The sequence below is a fragment of the Ursus maritimus genome, unplaced genomic scaffold (genome assembly GCF_017311325.1).
Source record: "Ursus maritimus isolate PB19 unplaced genomic scaffold, ASM1731132v1 scaffold_6, whole genome shotgun sequence".
Taxonomy (NCBI): Eukaryota; Metazoa; Chordata; class Mammalia; order Carnivora; family Ursidae; genus Ursus; species Ursus maritimus.
The window spans coordinates 1189930-1211072 of NW_024426774.1; the positions used below are offsets into that span (position 1 = coordinate 1189930).

The 21143-nt window shown below is 48.1% G+C and overlaps 1 protein-coding gene across 3 annotated transcripts in view; it reads right to left on the reverse strand.

Moving 5' to 3' along the window:
* The window catches only part of LPIN1 (lipin 1), a 71533-nt gene that overhangs the window by 25988 nt on the left and 24402 nt on the right, over window positions 1-21143 (reverse strand). For 2 of the 3 annotated variants that reach the window (XM_040622787.1, XM_040622788.1), the window contains 9 exons: window positions 18923-19030; window positions 15486-15615; window positions 13817-14129; window positions 12674-12767; window positions 11830-12020; window positions 9724-9817; window positions 8733-8802; window positions 5401-5493; window positions 2310-2389 (listed from right to left, as the gene is read on the reverse strand). In XM_040622787.1, the coding sequence (XP_040478721.1) occupies window positions 2310-2389; window positions 5401-5493; window positions 8733-8802; window positions 9724-9817; window positions 11830-12020; window positions 12674-12767; window positions 13817-14129; window positions 15486-15615; window positions 18923-19030 (1173 nt within the window). The remainder of the gene's footprint in view (window positions 1-2309; window positions 2390-5400; window positions 5494-8732; window positions 8803-9723; window positions 9818-11829; window positions 12021-12673; window positions 12768-13816; window positions 14130-15485; window positions 15616-18922; window positions 19031-21143) is intronic. The other variant, XM_008702761.2, reaches the window with a different exon arrangement.

Below are 21143 nucleotides of genomic sequence, written 5' to 3' on the forward strand. Positions count from 1 at the left end.
CGCCCCACGTTCTGTGCCTTTCCATCTTGGGCCCGGTCCACTGAGAGCCACCTCCGGTCTGCTCCCACGCAGGCGCACCTCCCGTATGGCCTTGTTGGGTCTGTGTTGATCTCCTTTGTCGTGAAGATGCAGTGAGAATGAAGTCAGCTGATATACGTGGGGCTGCTGTCATTCTTAGCCCCATTTCACAGATGGAGGAGGAGACACCGTGGGCCTGAAGAATTCTCCAAAGATCACACGGAAGATTGACAAAGCCTCTCTGCTCTGTGTCCTGCTCACGCTGACTCTCGTGTTTGGAAATCGCGGCTGGGACAGAGAGGGTTCTTTAAAAGAATTCCAGGAGACTGGATGTTTCCAGTGCAGTTAAAACGCTGGTTTAAACGCTGCCTCCCAGATAATGCTTAGTGAAATAAGTCAAGCAGAGAAAGACAACTATCATATGATTTCTCTCATCTATGGAACATAAGAACTAGAATGATCAGTAGGGGAAGAAAGGGATAAAGAAAGGGGGGGTAATCAGAAGGGGGAATGAAACATGAGAGACTATGGACTATGAGAAACAAACTGAGGGCTACAGAGGGGAGGGGGGTGGGGGAATGGGATAGACCGGTGATGGGTAGTAAGGAGGGCACATATTGCATGGTGCACTGGGTGTTATACACAACTAATGAATCATCGAGCCTTGCATCAAAAACCGGGGATGTACTGTATGGTGACTAACATAATATAATAAAAAATCATTATTAAAAAAAAAAAATTAAAAAAAAAATAAATAAATAAATAAACGCTGCCTCCCCCACTGCTCTGGACATGAACATCACACCTGTTCCTCCGCTCGGATACGGAAACCAGTTTCCCCAAAGCCAGGATTCCCAACCAGGTCCTCCTGACCCCCAAGTCTGTTTTCGGCCTGCTGCTGCCCACTCGTGGGCGTGAACGACGACCCCACTGAAAGTCCACCGGCTCCTAGCCGGGCTGCTGTGCACGTCCCCTCACAGGACAGCACACCCTCAGACTCCTTTCCATCTAGAACACACCTGCCTTCTCCCTCCTGAGCTCTCTCAAAGTCACACTCAACACGCCAGGTTGGGAGGGTACCGGAAAATCATGCTTGAGAGCCCTTTCCCAGGGAACGAGCCAGAGACGGAGGGCGGAAAACTGAAAAGTCAACTCCGCTTCCCTCTCCAGTGTAGATGGGCAGAGGGTCAGGTGGGAAGCAGCAGGGCCGGGGGGCCCCCCATGGGAAACAGCAAGGGCGCCCCCAGGAATATTCCAGCCGAGAGCTGGCGAGGCGAGGCCTCTTAGAGTCATCTTCAAAAGGTCCTGCACATTCTTCTACTCACAGAACAATGACGAAATCAGATTTCTTCCTACTTCTACCTACACGGGTTTCTATTTCCACAGTGGATTCTAGAAATAAAATGGCTGACGACGCAGAACTATGGCCAGGAGGCTGAGGACGTGCGATCTAAGCCTGCCTCTCCTATGAATCAACAGTGTGTTGGGAAAAACTTACCGATTCAGTAATAGCCCAACAACACTTGCGAAGAGCCTGCTACATGTCAGGCACTGGCGTAGCCTTTATGATACAAATAGGATTAAGACACGCATCTTGCCTTCCGTCAGTCTGTTAGTATTTTCTGCCTGCCAAATAAGAAAGGCCATCCCGGCTGGCTTCAGCACAGGGATACTCCAGCGGTGAGGGGACATGTATTGATAAGGTGACAGGTACCGATATAATATACATAACATACACCATCAGCATCATAACTGGTGCGTGATGGCTTCGCCCTCAGACCCGAGGTACCCTCAAACCCCATACAAACAGACTACCCTGAAGACAAAACATGAATAGTATCCATCCATTGCCAAGTTAATATGAATCCTTATCAATACTTAGAGAAGTACCCACATAAGCCCCAGTAAGTATTTAAACCACGGAGAAAGGTAATTTCCTTCGGAAAGAAACTTATTTCCACGCTGCTGCTGACGCTCCTTTTGTCATCGTCATCATCGCTGCTGCTGTATTCTGTACGTCCGGGGCCATCCCACACCAAGACCCTGAGACGCGCACAAGCTGTGACCTCACTGAAGCCTCAGGTTTACTTTGCCAGCTAGAGACCTCAGGGGGCAGCTGCCTCCATTCGATCATGGGGACCCATATGAGGTAAATGGCTCCAGGTTGTTGACTAAATACAGAGCCAGGTCTGTCTGTACATTCGGTGAACCCCATCAGCACCTGGCAGGCACGTGCCACGTCCTGGGATGCAGAAAGGGGCTGCCACAGCCCACGGAGACGCGTGCCGTACCTGGTGGCCATGCTAAGTGCTGACGGCTGCTCCCCAGTGCTGTGGCTCTTCCCGGCCAAGCCCTGCTCTGGCTTACTTTCCTGGAAAAGAAGACAAGACAGAGTCACGGGGGTACAAAGAGAAGCACCTGCATGACACTGCTGGGGTTCCACAGGCTCCCCTAAGCCCGGGGCAGGGCCCCAAATGCCGTCGCCAACATTACACACCCCAGGCACAGCAGGTCCCAGTTATTCCTTTCCTTGGAAGCGTTCGATTAAGCTGAGAAAATTTTTTTGACAGAAATGAGTCTGTTTTCCATAAGTGTCTGTGGCACCAAACCAAACTTCATAATCACTGGAGCTTATGCAAATGCTTTATCAAGGGCTGCCTGGATACCCGAATATTTTCAAAATATTTTCTTATAATTGCTGATAGAAATGCTTGAAAATATTTTCACACATTATTTAGCTTGGGAAAACATGGATGCCTTCTCTCTTTCTCAACACCACACACCCTTAATAGAAAATGTTCCTTCGATGTACTGGGAGGAGCTCTGGAACTCTACGAGATCCGGGCTCAGTTCTGCTTCTCTTGCTTGGGAAGCTTGGGCAAGTCCTGGAAACTTCCAGAGCCTTGTCCCCTCTCCGGTAAAAGGGGGGTGACAACATCCATCTCCTAACGCTGCTGTGAGGACCACACACACACACACACACACACACACAGCCCGGCCCACAGCAGGCCAGGGAGGAGAAGACAAGGACAAAGGATGTACAATTAAATCTCATTATTTGGGATCATTTGGTCGGGAGGTAGGTTAATGTTTTCAATGTTAATAAAGAAAATGAGCAAAACAGATCAATACATCAGCGTGACCATCTTAACACAGGATGAGCACAGACTATTTCCAAATACTCTTTAGCTTTTTATAAGCACACAAATAATTGACGTGACAATATACCCAGTAATTTTTAATCTATTTACTGAGGTAACTTAGCCACCACTATCAATAATTCTTTATTAGACTAATTCAAAAATATGTATCTATCTGAAATAAATGTATTTCAGTTTTTTAAAGAAATATTTAATTTTATAACTGTTCCTTCATGCTGGCATTCCCCTTAATTCAAACTGGTGACAACGTGAACACTCTACAATAAAGGGGCCTTTGAAATAGGAAATAGCCCTCTACTTAAATTCTAGAACATTCTACTCTCTAGTAAGGGAACTAGTAGGGCCCTTTACGTTTTACATCACCTAAAGGAAAGCGTATGTTTGCTCTAACTTGTTTATATCTCTTGAAGATAATGGGATAATCAATAAAACTCAGGTATGCTAAGAAAATGTCAGAGAACAATTTTATCTTGATGAAACCCTTCCACCAGACTTTTTCCCTTTGAACTCATAGAATAAATACATTGAGCTCACTGGCGTTTCTATTAGTATTATAATAACCTACTTGACTGCTGTCCTTGGGGTTTCTTTACACTATATTCCAAAAGTAATCAGCATTCCCTCAAATATTTGCCAAACCCCTCTTCTGTGTCCAATATGGGCACCATGGATATCCAGGGATCAGAGCCAGACATGGTCTCCACCTTCCTGGGCTTAGGATGCGGAGGAAAAAGAGATGTTAATCAAACAGTCACGCTACTATGTGTAAGATTACAAACCCTGACAAAATGTATTTAGGCAAAGTCCACGGGTGGGACTATGAGAACAGAGAATGGCAGCCCAGACTAATCTGCTGAGAAAGAGTCTTTTGAGACACTAGTTAATTAAGTGAAGGGGATGGTGAAGGGATCCTAGGAACACCAGGCAGAGGAAACAGCATATGCAAAAGTCCTGGGGTAGAGTGCACGTTCAGCCAGTGAAGCTAAAACAGGGAGGGCAGGGGGAGAAAGGCAAAAAGGGCTAAATAGGGAGGCAGGGGCTAGGATACACAAACACGGTGAACCATGTTGAGGATATTGGTCTTAATTATGAGAGCCCTGGGAACCCAAAAGCTTTTAAGGAAGGAATAACATAAATTGGACCAGTATCCTACATGACCAATGCAACTACATTATAGAGGCTGAAGAAGAAAGGGCAAGAAGAGACCAGACGACCACGGGAAGCAATCCTGGGACAGATGGTGTTAGCCTATATTTGGGGAAGTGGAACTGGAGAGCAATGGGTACATCTGAGAAATATTTAAGATGGTAAATTGATAGGACGTGGTGATGAATTGAATGTGGGAAATGAGGGAAAAGGAAGGGTCTAGCCCGTGGAGGGACGCTGGCACCATTTTCTGACCATGGTAATATGAAGGAAGACTTCACAAGAAAACCTTGAGTTCGATCTTAGAAATGACCCAGTCTGAAGTGTCTTGAAGCATTCACATGGAGATATACACAGTGCTGGCTACTTGATAAATGGACAGGAAATATGAAAGAATGTCTGGTTTGGAAATCAAACATGGGTGTGAGTGGGGTTGCCTAGAGAAAGGTAGGCGGTCCAAGCAGAAAAGAAGACCCTACCTAGGACAACCCTCAATGACCCCCTTGTGGGGGCAGACCAGAGTGGGGCCAGCCTCAGGAGGAAGAATACCAGGCAGACACAGGGGCATGGAAGTCAAGCAAGAAAAGTGCTTCGAGAAATAGTTGGAGAGACTGAAAGAGATCTGGTAAAAAGCATAGGCATTTATAGAAATGGACACCAAAGTCACGTATATTTAGACACAGCATTTAAGTGAAAGGACTGATGAGAATTAGTCTACCACTCTAAGGATTACCTCATTACGATTATACTCACAAGGGAGCAAGAAGATACTTGAAATAGAAAATTAAACTATCAGATTGAATCCCTTCTTTGGACACATGAAGAAATTCCAGAGGAGCAGGTGACTTGGCCACGGGCTCCCAGCCAGGTAACAGGGTCGAGACGTGAACCCACGTCTCCCCCTCCTCTGTACCTACCCCACATTCTGGGATGCCTTTCCCTGCTTCGTGGCAGAGCTGGCTTGTGAAAACTCGGTATTATGGCTTATGCTTATTTCTCTGACACGCAAGCATGAAAACAAAACCCCCAAATTGGATGAGCTAAGTAGAAAGACCCTTTTGTTTTCCATGCTTACCTCTTTGATCGTGGTATTTCTTCCCCTCCATGAAAACCACCATCTTCCTCCCTTTCTGGGCATCTTATCCCTCATGATAGATTCCACAGTGGCCTGTTTTAAATGGATGGTAACATAAATAATGGAACCAAAAAAAGATTAACTTAGCACATCCAAACCAAAAGACACACACATGCAAATTAAAGTAAGATTAAAAAAAAAAAAAATCAGAGAAAACACAACATACTATTTGTGGACTAAAAACTTTAGAGAAGCAAAACCTAATGGCGTCCAAAATCACATGAAGATAACTTAAGCATGAAGACTTAAGAAGATGTTAAAGGAATAAACAAACACCAAATAAAATACAACACGACAACAACAGAAAAAGAAAGCATTGAAAATCATTAGTGATTAGGTAAGACCAGAGGTTTTCAAATTAAAGTGATTTACTGGTTAAGCTACTGTTACTCTCAGTATGATAATTATAAAATAAAGAATGAAATGATTAACATGGAGTATAGGGTAAAACGGTTTTAAACAAAGAATAAGACGCACAGAATCTCTTTAGTAAATGTAAATTGCCAAATTGGGACAAACTGAACCTTAGTAGATGCATTTGGGCTAAAACCTTAAGTATTAAAAAGAAAACTCATACTGTCTCCCTAAAGAAATAAAAGCTTAATGAGGGAAGATTAAATATTAATTAATAATTTTCTAAGTATTGCCAAAGAAGAAAATATCTATCTTGAGGCGAACGCCAGCACCAGGTAAACAGTATCCTCTCTCCCTTCCTTGGTTCACAGAATTATCAGGGAACGGACACCCTCACCAGTAACAAAAGAACAATTTACATCTTTCGACCAAACAGTCTTCGCGTTAAGTGAGAGAGAAAACACTCACATATTTCGCCTGTGGTGTGCTTGTTTTTATCATTTAAAAGTCCCCACCAAATACCAAAGAAACAGAATACGCGGAAAAGCAAACCGTGAGGACCCTATTCACAAAGAGAATAATACGTTCAGATGTCGATTCCCCTAGTCTTCCTAAATTCATCCAGAAATGTAACAAAACCCCAATTAAAGAAAGAAATGAACAAGATTATTTTCATACCGAGACAAAGCGATTCTAAAGTTCATTTATAAAACAAATAAAAATAGCCAAGAAAACTCACAGAAGAGTATTAAGTAGGTACAAGCCTTACTAGATATTAAAATATATTGGAAAGCTATCGTAATTAAAACAATGCATGCTGGTACATGAGTGAACATATACATGGAACAGAAGACAAAGTCCAGAAATGAATCTAAATTCATGAAGAAATATCATACATGCTGTAGCTATAACTGCCCATTGGAGGGGGAGAGAGTGATGTAAACAAAAAGTACTGAGATAATTAGGTAGATGTGCCAGACCCAGTTACTTGCCTGCCTGGGCACATCATCCCCTTTCTTTCTTGCCAACACATCGAAACTCTGTTCAAGAATCAGGTGCAATACATTCTGACCTCCCTTGGTCTACGCCATTCATGTTCATTCCACTGTTTTGCCAGCAACCGGTTTGGCGGTGGTCATGTGACCAAGTTGCGGCCAATGAAATGTGAGAAGTCTGTCTCTATCCTTCCTATTTGGAGTGTGGCTGTTTGAGAGGATGACGTGGGCGACAGTCACCTTGATCATAAAGGGAAAGCCAAGACAATGACGGAGAAGCTAACCCTGAAACTACCAACCTCGACGATTCTTACTGTGTCAGATAATAAACCCCTATTATTCAAGCTACTTGTCGCCATTGTGGTTCCTACAAAGCATCATGATTCAATAACCAGCCGGCAAAGAACTGATTTGGTTCCTGATCCCTCACTCACTCACAAAATAAAATCTAGATGGATCAGAGATTTAAGGAAGTGCTAGGGGAGGACGCCTGGGTGGCTCAGGTGGTGAAGCACCCAACTCTTAATCTCAGCTCAGGTCTTGATCTTAGGGTTATGAGTTCAAGTCCTGCACTGGGCTCCACACTGGGTGTGGAACTTATATAAAAAAAGAAAAAAAAAAAGAAGAAGAAAGTACTAGGGGAAAAGCTGACATATTTTCACAAGTTTCGTAAACAGGGAAGCAGGGCCATTCTAAATGTGATACAAGACCCAACAGCCTTAAAGGAGGGACAAATTCAACATATAAAATGAATTCTACATTAATAAACACCATAAGCAGAATCAAAGACAGCTTGTAAAAAGATTTAGGAAACACATCACAAAGCCTCAGCTTAGAATCCATGCGCACGTCTTTTGTGAGCTAAACCCCTTTAAGTTAAAGGATATTTCTATTGCATTGGTCTTTTTTCTTACTGGTTTGTAAGAGCTGAGAAATGTAACCTAAAAGTTTATCCTAGGCCATGGATACCATGAAGGATGGGGAGCCTGGCAGGGACAAAACAAAATCAGGGAGGAAAACGTGATGTCGGATAAAGTACCACCACAGATGAGGTCGCAATCTCCAAACCCCAAGCGCTACCCGCACGGGTACGTGCACAGCCTCGCACACGCACCCACACGTGCACGCGCACACGAGGGAGGGAACGTGGACCCGACAGAGTCAGAGCAGACTTTCAAGAACCTCGGATATCACAACCATCTGCTCTGCTACAACATCGAAACCGCACGAAGCTCTCACTGAGCAGACAAGGGAGACAAGGTAAGACATGGTCTTTGCAGCAAAAATAACGTATAATCTAGTAGGAGGATAGAAGGTTGAAACACTGAACAATTCCAGGCCGAGTGTCCGGGGAGTCCTCGGCGGAGCACGGCAGCATGGGGGGCTACAGCGGCCCACCTGCCCTTCTAACTGTGCCTCTTCCCGCGACCACCACCTGCCCTCTCATGCAGCTAGAAGCTGCCAGGCCCTGCACTCTCCCCTCCTTGGCCAGCAGGCCCGGGGCTTGCTTCCCGGCTGACGTCCGTCGTGCTGTCTCCCTGCACCCACGCTGCCGCCTGCTCCAGCCCTTCTCTCTCGTCCCCTCATCACCCCTGGGCTCTGACATCCGGGCCTCACCCCACTCTGCCCCCACCTACGTCCCTGGCACAGCAGGTGTCGGGAAAGGAACCCTGGAGGAGGCAGGACAGTCTGGAGCTCCCACGATTGGGAGATTTCACCCTGATAAGCAGGAGGATAAGCACCCTGATAATTCAGGCTGCAAGAGAGGCAGATCCCAAACTCTTGACCTCTACAATCATGAACCTCAAAAGAACATAACGTAATTAACTTTGTGGTTCTGAAGTAAAAGTTAAATTCCAACGGCCCAGATGAGTCTACCCGTGATATTTCGTGCCACCCCTTCTGCCTCATGTTCAAGCTCACCTTTGGCAAAGGTTTCTGGAAGGCCTGCATGGCCAGGAGCAGAGGCGCTGCTGTCGTCCAGTTATAGTATCTGACGTGAAAAAACGAAAACAGATGTCAAAGACCAAGGCTCAGACTGAAAAATCTTCCTAATGTCACGAGAAACAGTCAAGGAAAGCTCTGGAACCCCAGCTGGGTCCTTAATGAGCCCCAGACTGTTGCCAACACCCCGGTCCTCCCCCATGTGCCCCTCGCTGGCAGGGGCCCCTCGTCCTGCAGACCCCACAGCAGCCGCTCCCGGGGCCAAGCCCCCGCCACCAGCTGGAGGTGAGCCCGAGCTCCATGGCGCATTAGGCCACCGACGTGCGGATGGCATTTCTTGCCACATGTCATGGCAAAGGCAACTAGGTAGCCCAAGTTCATACCTACACACCCTTCCTCTCGGGGACAGAAGTTTGCTGACAATCTACAGAAACACCTGCACAGCCCCTGACCTCGGACACCGAAGCTTTCGTGGGGCAGATGTGCAGTCTATTCCGTGAATGCCCAGGGACTCTGTCCATTATAAAGTCTAGTACGGGGGCGCCGGGGTGGCGCAGTCGGCTAAGCGTCCGACTCTTGGTTTCGGCTCAGGTTGTGATCTCAGGGTTGTGAGATCGAGCCCCACGTCGGGCTCTGTGCTCAGCAGGGAGTCTGCTTGAGATCCTCTCTCTCCCCCTCTCCCTCCGCCCCTCCCTGCTCATGCTCGCTCACTCTCTAAAATAAATAAATGAATCTTTGAAAGAAAATCTAGTACAGATGAGTATTAAAACCCACAAGATTGACGGTTACGCCAACCTATGAACTATGTAACAGCACAGTCTTTTGCCAAGAGTGAAGAGATGATCATAAATTTTAACCAAGATGTCATTTTACATATTTCTCAGGTCTACTGTCTGGGTCTCTGCTTTTGAAAAACTGAGATGCAAACAGTGCCGTGAGACAGCCGAAACGACTTCCAAGAGGAACCTACTTATTCCCGATCTTCACCACAAGATTGGGGTCATCGATGAGGGCCGGGTTGTCCACAAACTGTTGATAGGACACGGCTTGTTCCAGAAATGCATCTGCGAAAGCAATCATAGGGAATAAGGAGAAAATAGAAGGAAAATTTTGTTCAAAAGAATAGGCTTATGTTTCGCTCATTTGCAAGTGTTTTCTGAGAGCCTATGCATGCCAGCCGTATAGACAATCCTTCAAACGTATTTGTAAAGGGGCTTGAGTTAGCGTGCGGGCAGCGTCTGCGCAGAAACGAAGGGCAGCTGGGGGCAGTCCGAGGATGTGGGGCAAGCGTGTGTCCAGGCAGCGAGGCAGGGAGCAGGTGCGTGGAAAATGCGGTTTCCCTACGCACCTATGGAAGCAGGTGACTGGTAAACAGGCTCAGAAACCAGGCCACCCGGTGTTAAGCAAGTCCTTAATCTCCCCGAGCCTCGGGTCCCTCCCATGGGGATTAAGAACCGCGTCTGCTTCCTCGGTGGCTGTGAGGCTGAGAAGCACGATGCCCTGCCTAACGCGAGGGCTCACTCGATGTCAGTGGGCGAGGTGCTGGTCACTGTCACGTATAGAAGTGCGAAGACAGCGTGAGGCCTGGCCTGCTGACCCAGCCCCCACGTTCCAGGAGGCAGGAAGGCCACAAGGTCAGGAGGCCCTGGACCTTAGCCCTGACTCTAGCTTCTGTGACGAGCTCTGGCCTAAGGCTCTGGTCTCCACTCGACATCCTCCATTCAGCTGGCCCCGTCTGGAGCCTTGATGAGGGTTCTGACCACCTCTCTGGCCCTAATTTGTCCCCACTCCTTCCCTAGGGGGGGGTCCTCTATACCCTGAATGGAACAAAGACCCAGCAGACCCTGGACACTGGGAGTCACCCCTGTCCAGCGGAAAAAGACCCCTTGGTCAGGATGGCGGCCCAGACTGGCCATGACACGTGCGTTTGGAATCCTAATTCATGCCATAAATACTCTCCTCAGGGGCTCCTGGCCGTGGGAATCTGGCCTCGTCTGTGTGGACCCCTGTGAGAGGAGACTCGGTACAAGCGTACCGGAGAGGGGTGCCATCGGACACCAGCCCCCTCACACCTCTTCCCGGCCCACAGAGTGTGCTTGCTTCTCGAGGCCCCGGAGCGGCTGGCACTAGACATCAGGGGGGAGGGGGGCTTACAGAGAGCTCCTGTGATGGGCTAAACCAGCTGCCTCACGTTAAGCCACGCATTTCAGTTCAGCACCAGGGTGACGGGTTAGCTGGTTCAGGTTCCAGAACAAGGTGCCCCAGCCTCTGTGTGAGAAGAACATCACAGAACCCCCGCAGGGACTTCGGGACAGAAACAGGAGTTGAGGACGGCAGCTCAGGGCAGGAAGGGAAGAGGGTGGCTCGTGAGTGGTGAGGGGATGAAGTACACAGCCTCACCCCTTCCCGGCAAGAAAAACAGACCATGGGGGGGGGGGTGATGAAAAAGAGAGAACAGTGGAGATGGGAGGAATGGTAAAGGGACAGTAAAGGGACATTCAGGGCCACTAAGGCCACTCAAAGAATTTGTCAGTTGGTGATGGCTGATGCACCCACTGGGGGGTCTTGGGGCCACCTCCCCACGTAGCTGTCATGCGACACTGGGAAACCATCGTTCTGAATTCGACACACTGTGAATTAATTCGCCACCCATGCCAAGCGTATGAACAGCTTCAGATCCAGCCAGCAAGCACCTCTGAACGTGCTCAAACTCAGATGCCCCCCTCCCAAGACCCCACCGCCGTTCTGCACCCTTCCAGTGCCCTGTGTCTCCATGACACCGACACTCCCACGGGGCTGCAGGCTCCCGGGGCGTGCACAAGGCAAGGAGACACACAACGGCAAGTGGCCCCAAAGCCGTGTGTGAACAACAGAACCCTCAGGTCAGCCAACCGCAAGCCAGCAGCATTTGGGCCATGAGCTGCAATAAGTCTATGCTCTCGTGAACCCAGCCAAGGGAAAGGCCGCATGTGACAAGCAGCAGAGAAGCCCGAGCTTCCGGACGTTCTGGCCGCTGGCCACGAGAGGGCGCTCAAGGCTCGAAGACTGGCTCCAGGGCCAGGCTCCGGGGCGGTACCTTTGGTTATCTCCCGGTTGTCGCTGAGGCCCCCGCACAGGGAGATGGCGATGGACGGCAGGTCCCTCAAGCTGTCCGATGTGCTCTCCACGCCGCTGTCGATGCCAGAGCTGCCCACGGACTGCGGGGACTGGTTGGCTGACCGGGCTCCGTTGTCGCTGGTGTGTTTGGCGAGCCCTGAAGGATCTCCACTGGGAGGAGGAAGAGGGGAGATGTTCTGATATCATAGACGGCAAACTCGCCCACCACATGCTAGCCCTCAGAGTAGCAAAGGAGGTCATCTCAGGACCGTGACAAAGACAGACAAGTGAAATCAACTACCTTGGGAGAGAAACAATTATTTTAGCCTATTGTCCTCCTTGTGTCGCCTTCTAGGACTATGTGCAATGAACGGCAGAGAAAGCACGCTGTCCTGAGGCCACAGATCTCCGCTACCACCTCCCCGAGGAGCCAGCCCTCCCTGCAAATCACAAAACTGAGCAGGGGTCCCCGAAGGCCGCGGGAGAAACTCTCCTGGGGCGGGTGAGGGCTGGGCAGCTGCCCCCTCTCGGCCACTGATCGGGTTGTGGACCACTCCCCCCCCCCCCCACCCCGCAACACGACCACGGTGTCACCATGGGAGCCAGCCTCAGGCTGCATTCCTATCCAGAAGGTGGGAAGCCGGCCACACAGAGATACCCACACACGTGACTCCAGAGAAAGTCCATTATTTCCTGGTAGCTTCTCACAGTAAAATCTGAGCTTCCCTTTTCTTACTCACTTTCCAATCAAATATACGGGGGGAAAAACCAGACTCACACAGATTAACACAGAAAATGATACAAGGAATAAAAAGAAATTTTACTTTTTGGGAAAATACAGGGCTGCCACTTCAGGATCCATATCTGTGAGGTCATCCAAGTAGACGCCGTCAGCACCAAGATGTCTGCTTCGTTTGTCTGAAAGAGCAAATGGGTCAAGTCAGAACCCTGGTCTTCCATGGACTTCTGAGTAGCTCTGGAAAGCATTGAAGAATATGCAAATTTGCTCAAAAATGTCCCCACTGGCCCACGAATACAAGAGCTGGGAGTCAGCTCCGTAGCATGACTCTGGAGGCAGGCTCACCAAGTCTACGTTCAACCCAACCCTGCTACTGCCAAGAGTGTGCCCCTGACCAAGTTACATGACCTTGCTGAGCTCCGTCCCCCTCTGTAAAGTGCCTCACGTATGTACTGAACACTCAATCTATTGAAGCAACTGCCACCATCGTCCTCGAATGATGGAAGCTTTCATTATGCACTTCCTGGCATCCATATTCCCAGGCCCAGGGGGCCTACACGGTGCGTCGGCGGTCACTGCGCACCATGACCGCGGACTTCCTGTTTCCTTCTGCCAGAGAATTACGTCACTGGTTCATACAAATCCAGAAAACTGCACCACGCCACACGGTTAACAGGGCAGGCTTGACATTAACCCTCCTGACGTGCAACCAGGTGTGTATTAAACCAGCAGTTACGGAGCAACGACTATTCTGAGCACGGAGGAAACCAAGGCAAACCAGACCAAAATGTTCTGGATCTCACGGAGCACACATATTCTAGTAGGGGCATTCCCGGCAAAAAATATATAAACAAGTGATCCCCTGAAATAGGGTTACACAGCACACAGAAATCAAAACCCGGCAATGTGCTAGACAGAAACTCAGGGCAGGGGGCGAGAAGACCAGGATTAGCTCAGCAGTCAACTTCCTCCAGAGCCCCAAGTGGGTGAAAAAGACTTCATCCCTCTGGACCCTAGCACCCTGCTCTAGAAAGTGAGGGGGCTCAGGACACCACCCCAAGGTTCCTTCAGGCTGAGTTTCTATAACGAAATTTTGGTAACATCTTCAGCAGAAAGCTGTCCTGGTCCAGCTTCCCCCTTGACATACTCGGGACTTCCGAGGGAAGGATCGGGAACGTGCAGAGCACCACGTCTGCGCGGAAGGAGCTGGGACGCGCCGGCCTCCCACCTTTTTTCCTGGAAGGAGAGTCCGTCTTGCTTGCTGTCGGGGCTACACTGGCAGAGAGGGGTTTGGGTTCTTCGATCGTAGGTAAAGGCGGAGCTGCCGCCCCCAAGGCCTCAACATCTTCTTCGTTCACAAACTGCATCTCCGTGGGAGGCTTGCCCGGCTCTGGAACGGACAGCACGGGAGGCCTGGCCAGGGTTGGTGACTGGTCACTGAACGCATCTGAAGATTCACTCTGAATGGTCTGAAAGTGCATCTTATCACAGATTTTTCTACTGTTTAACGGGCTGCAGTCTTTCATCTTGTGTGGAGAGGACTATGTCAAAGGGGAGAGAGACAGACAGAAGGGTCAGAGCATGGGCAAAGAGGAAAGAGGAGCTAACCGAAGAAAAACAATGCACCCATTTCCAGTCCGCACAACAGTCCGCCCCTTTGGCAGAGAGAGTTAAGCCTCGGGAGTCACCTGGTGATTTCCATTCTGCCAAGACTCTACAGAGCACAAGACCAGTTCCAAAGCAAACGAACTTTCACCTAAAACATCAACCACCAAATAGAACGAAGTGGGATTGGTAAAGGCCAACAAACAGAAGGAGCTCAAGTACTCAGTGTCCTTCCACAGAACGGGAAGTACGTTCACAGGATGGGTAGCTCGCAGCAACGACAATAAGGGAATGACAATCACACACAATAGTACGTTCACAGGATGGGTAGCTCGCAGCAACGACAATAAGGGAATGACAATCACACACAATAGTATGATGAATGTTGCCAAGCGAATCTCTGCTGTGAGAGGCAGGAGGGCGTTTACCCTTCTGGGGGGTCAGTCTGAGCAGTAACTGCAAAGGGCAGGGCTTCCGAGATGCTGATGAAGCCCTGCTTCTCTCTGGGTTCAAGTCCACGGACACATTCACAGTGTGAAAATGTACTGATCTGTGCACTTGTGATCTGGGCATTTCCCACGTTATGTTTCAATAAAGTTAACCCCCAAAACTCAGGGGGTAAGTGGTTGGTTCACATGAGTGGGAAATTAGCATTTCTGATTCTACTTGTCCAAGGAATGTCCAGTTACGGAAAAGATTTATCCCAACAAAAACCAAAATGCAATTTATGGGTTGGAGGGGAGAGGGAGGGTATCCATTTCTGTATCCGATCTCACAGCTTCCAGTACAATGAAAACAACGCTACGGCACGTCTGTGGTTGGAAGCGTTTTGCCAGAAGAAGCAACAGGTTAGCACTTTCACGCCATTTCTCCAGCAACAAATGCCGTGAGTTTGTACAGACGGCTGGCTGGGTCAGCACTATAGCTTGTGGGCAGAGAAATCAGCGTTTTCCATGAAAGCGAAATAGAACCCAGGAAAGGAAAGAATCCACAACCCTACCTCAACAGGGCTTGCCTCCAAAGAGTCGCGCATCTGGATTCGTAATAGGAATGCTTTCAGTGTTCACTCATTCATTCATTCATATTACGAATATTTACTGGGGATACAAGAAGTTGTAGCATCTTCTAGAGGCCTTACAATATTAAAAAAAATTTTTATAGTAATGTAATTCAGATTCTTTTAACAGATTGGAGTATGAAACAAAATGTCCTGAAAGAAAAGACTGTGCCCGCTTCATGTTTTTGGAAACTATCTTCGATATATGGCAGAATTGAGGGGGGAAAAAACTTACCTTCGCAGCTTGTGGCAATTCTCCCCAAAGCCACAGCATTTCTAGGTTATTCTTCTGCATCGTCCTATCGGTGGCCTTACTGACCAATTCTGAATCGCTTTTAGGTGTTGAAGGTCGAGAACCTGAGGGACTTAAGAAAAACACAAATCCACGATTAAACTGGGAAAAGAAACTTTTTTAGATGTTTTTTGGTCCAGAATTCTATGGTTCAGACAGCCCAGAAAATGCACACAAGCTTCATGACATTCCCATCTGTGGCCACCAGGGGTCCACAGCACACACAGCCACGTGGAAGGAGCTTCCGGTTTGGGCAACCTATCCCAACCCTCCCCCAAATCCCAAGTAAAGATGAGAAGAGGCATTTAGAAAGGAAAATTGAGGAAAAGAGAGACGAAAATAGAAAGGGGGGGGGAAGTTTGTTCTCATCTCAAAACCATCCATCCTTCCCCCACCTCACCACCGTGAGCTACCCTCTCCCGCATTCTCAACTTCCAAACCGAGTCTGTCAGCTCTCAGCTGCAAAGGGGGTCCTGCCTATCTCAGACACACACACATTATATTCAATTTTTAAAATATTTATGAATCTGCACTGGCTTCAAAAACAGGGAAACTGCATCACGTGCCAATTTTGCCACAAGTTCCAGATGCCAAGAATAAACTCAAACTCACTAACATGGCAGGAGCCTCTATGTGGAGATTTCATTAAATACTCCACTTCCGGAAATACTTCAAAGATCCACCTGTTGGCTAAGGCTTGTTCTGTAACAACGTACCACAAGGCTTAATTCTCAGGCCAGCTTTTTAGTGGTTGTAACTTGTGTTTTCATCTCTACATCTTCTTCCATATTTCTACTCTCTAGAAAGCCTGAACGAAGTCTTCCCTCTGTCCAGCCAGAGTGACCAGCCAAGAGTAATCAACTTATCTACAAACTTCTCACAGCATCCTAAACAACATCTGGATGAGAAAATATATCCATTTAATCACTTCCTGCTTTTATTCTCCCTCGTCACTTCTCCTGGAGTAAGACGACGGTGTGACATAAAGCAGGAGACAAAGCCGCCATGTTTTCCTTTTGCACCGTCTTCCACAGACCTCACACTCTCCTGAGTCCCCGCTCACCGTCGTGCTTGGCCTCACAGACTGAGTTAGATTTCAACTCCAGCTGAATACAGTTTCCTGTCAGGACAAGGAACAGCCCTACATGAAACCTAACATGCCAAACCAATAGGGACCCTTAATGGCTAAATTGGTCTCAGATCTCTTCAGCTGAGCCATTTGGACCAAAGAGACTGGTCTCTCTCTCTCCTCCATTTCACACCGAGGTGCTCAGAGGCTGGTTCGTCACCCGTGGTGCCCACTGCCCACCAAACCATCCACGTGGTACATAGCTACAGTGCAGCCCTCATGCTGTATTTCACCATGTGTGGACAGGAGGACCCTGAGACAGCGCATCATGGGAGTGTGTACAATGGGACACCTTTCCCAACACACACACACACAGCCTCTTCCACCCTACGGGAAGTGGTCCCACGGGAGGAAGACTGCGAGCCCCATACATCTAGGTGTTAAGTGTTCATCACCTCCCAACCTCTCTTGTTCCCTCCAGTCCTGTAATCATGCTTTTCTCACAAGGGTCACTGCTTTTCTGGCACTGCTATGTCCACAATTATATATTCGATATCAGTGAAATGTGCAGGGGGGGCTGTTGTGGCCTCCAGTGTACCTACAACCATGACCTGAATCCATTTTTTCTCCAGAGTCCTCACAGAAAAAGTCCACTGTAATTGGCTTCCTACCCTCAACAGCATTGCACCCAAATCTCAAATCACTGGTTTAAGAAGCTCCTGCTGTTATATTTTACCACATAAAATATAATTTATATTTTGTGGAACGATGAATTGTCTTACCCCCCCACACACGAACGTCAGTAAAGCCCTTCAGACAGAGCTTGCTCTGGAGTAGGGGGGTCAGCAAACTTTGTCTGTGAAAGGCAGAGACCAAGTACATCAAGCTTTGCGGGTTCTGCGATCTCTGTCAGAAGTGCACAGTTCTGCCACGGCAGCACAAGCGCAGCCATAGACGATACGTGAACGAACTGGCTGTAGTCCCATAAACCCACGAGAACAGATGGGGGCCGCGGTTGGCCCACAGACTGCAGTTAGCCAACCCTTGCTCTAGGAGAAGGCAGATGCTCAACACGGGTCTCCCGTGGCCCCAACGCCAGAACTCCTGCTATTCCGCTCCTTTGAGAAACGCCACAAGCCCGAGGTTTCCACAGACGTATTCAGGTTTGCACGCTCACTCATAGAGAAACGAGCCCCGTGCGGAAGTCCTGAGCTAGGAGTCCCACCTCTCAGGCCCGACACGCCACTGCGATAAATGGCGGCACGTGGGCAGGACCAGCCTGTGTCAAAAGGACCCTGTACGCAAACACACGCACACGTTCTGCGGAATTCGGACAGACAGAAGGTGAGTCGGGGAAAAGACTCCCGGTGCTGGGTGGGATTCCTGAGAAAGATGGTGGTTCCAAAGTCTCCCATTATCAAACATTAGACTTTTAAGGGCAAGGGTTGTTCAAAAAAGTAAGCTTACGAGGTCCGTGACTGGTTTTCGTAAATAATGCATTTATCAACCACATGATAGTTTTCAGGATTTTGCCAGTCCCACTTAGGCAAGTTGACACAGCTTAGTTTACCTCCTTTCAAAACGGCCCTTCCCCTGTGCCTGTAACCCCCAAATGAAGTACACCCTGAGACTTGGTTCTTTAATCAAAAAGAAAAGCAGTTTCCCGTGTAGAACTCAATCAGAGCCTCATTGTTAAAGTTTACAAAGCGTGTAGCTTGGAGCGTGGGTAACACGGAGGGAATGGAGGCAGGAACCTCCGACCGCGGCATCGGAGGAAAATACAAACCCACGGTCCTAACCCTTAAGATGCACCCTGCACTACACTGCAAAACCCCATGCCCGAAATGCCGTGGAAATAGGATTCCATTATTCGGGCGGTCTAATAAGCTATTTAGAGTTATAACTCCCCTTATACGAAAGATCTTATAAACTTATTTGTTGAACAACCCTAGACACAAAGCAAAGATCATATTACCAATTTTTATTTCATTATTCTGTTTTGCAAAGCACTCCACAAACTTAGGAAGGACTCTATGCTTGGCTATAATTTCCAGGGAATCAAATTTAGTTGTGGAAAAAAATCTATCTACAAATGCTTAAAATCAAAGGAAAATAATCATCTCTACGTATTTTCTTCATAAGTTATTTGGTTAGTCGAGTAGATTTGTAAGAGTTAGATCAAAGGTTTCACTTATACAGTCTCTATGTGTTTTCTGTACAAGTAATTTGGTCAATGGTAAACAGACTTGTAAGAGTTAGAGCACGATTTTTATTATCGAAGACATCCAAGTGGGGAAAAGAGCCCCTCTACCTTTCCGAAGTATGGAAGTGGGAAGACTGTGGAGGGCAAGAGCTAGAAAGGCCTCCCTCGGCCGCGACTGCCAGGCGGGCAGCAGTCCTTTGGCAATCTATCGGGCTACTGGAAACCACGTGATACACATTAAAAGAAAGAAAAATCAAAGGTCAATTAAATTAAACTTCACATAAATTCTTTGACTACTCTGCCTAATAACGTTCGTAAGAAAATGAACATATTTAGGCATCTGATAACAGCAGAACACTCTGTTGAAATCACTCAGAAATCAACATGAGTTTTTTGAACCACAAGAACAGGAAACTGCCAAAAACTCATTTCACTTTCTATTTCATCCATATGGCCATCGAAGATTGTTGTTCTCTGGTCAGAATTCAGTGCTTAATCAAACTACATTCTCTAAAGAGTGGATCGTTTCTGCTGCCAGTTGTCTCTTTAAAGAAAATACATAATTCCAAGTATGGCAATGTATCTATTTATCCTAATTTGTCATTGCATCTGACAGCAGTCAGACCCACAAGATCTGACACGGTCGCTGTTCTGGATTCATACAGCAAAACATGAAAGACAGGGGAACGTATCCAGGGCTGTGTTTTGTATTTTTTTTTTTTTTTTTTTTAGATTTTATTTATTTATTTGACAGAGACAGCCAGCGAGAGAGGGAACACAAGCAGGGGGAGTGGGAGAGGAAGAAGCAGGCTCCCAGCAGAGGAGCCTGATGTGGGGCTCGATCCCAGGACTCCAGGATCACGCCCTGAGCCGAAGGCAGACGCGTAATGACTGCGCCACCCAGGCGCCCCCAGGGTTGTGTTTTAAACATTTATTTGAAACTCTTAAAATTAATGTAGAGTGTTTGAATAGATTTTTCAACCTAATAGTGGTTTCTAACCATCCCACGTCATTTTCTTCCTAAAGTACCGTCTTTTTCTCACCTTAGGGTGCCTTTCCACAGACCTAAGGGAGAGGCTGTGGGAGGTTCCAGAAAGGCCTAATATCTGCACTGTCTATGTGTAACGTGTCCACCAGCGGCACGTGGCTATCGAGCACGTGAAGTGCAACACGTCCAAGCTGAGGAGGTCCTTACATGTGACATACACAACGATCTCAAAGACTTAGTATGAAAATAAGAACGTGCACGATCTCATGAAGAACTTCGTGAAAACGACTTGAGGATATTTTGGATATGCGGGGTCAAAGGAATTCGCTCACCAGAGTTAGCTTTCTCAGTTTTGCTTTTTACCCTCTAAGGATGGCTGCTAGAAGACTGTAAATGTCCTAGGTGGCTAGCATCCTGTTTCTATTGCACGGGGCGGGTCTGCAGACAGACCTCCATGAGGATACCTCCCAGGCCCCCAGCCCCACCGGGCAGACTAACACTGGCTGTCCCGGTCCTGGCTGCAACCAGGCACGGGGCCTATCTAGTGCTCTCAGACTCCAGTGCACACTGCTCACTGTGCCGTCCCATTGGCGAGATCACTCTGGTGACGCTGGAACGAGGAGTGGTGTTGGGAGGGCTCTGGCTTTAGGCAGGGAGCCCTTGCAGCAGGGTTCCCACACTTCCACTGCAAACAAGTACATCTAAAACATGAGGAACAAGAATGATCCGAGGTTGGGGGTGCCTGGGGGGGCTCGGTCGGTGAAGTGTCTGCCTTCGGCTCGGGTCATGATCCCGGGATCCTGGGATCAAGCCCCACATCGGGCTCCTTGCTCAGCAGGGAGCCTGCTTCTCCCTCTGCCTCTGCTGCTCCCCCTGCTTGTGCTCTCTCACTTGCACTCTCTCTCTCAAATAAATGAATAAAAAAAACTTTAAAAAAAAAAAAGAAGAAGAAGAAGAAGAATCCAAGGATGTCCCTGTCACTAAGATCGGTGTTTCTCAACCTCTTCATTGTTAGCGCACCCCTGGACAGGTGAGGCTTCCCCCCCGCCATGGTCCTCCCTCTACTGTGAAACTTTCACACCACAGATGGGCTCCGGATCTGCTTATGTGTGAGGCCCCGTGGAGGACACAAACCTTGATAATATCTAAGAATTCTTTGCTGCCCAAGAACCAATTTTTGTCCCAAAAGGGGTGATACCATCCCTGCTGAGAACACTCAGTTTTCCCCTCCCCAGTTCTTCTGAGAAGCACTCCAGAGGGCTCACATATTCTCAGAGGTCTCACTGACTAAAAGTTTCTGGGGTCTTCAGGACGCCAATCCGCACACTGAGCAGGTCTGGT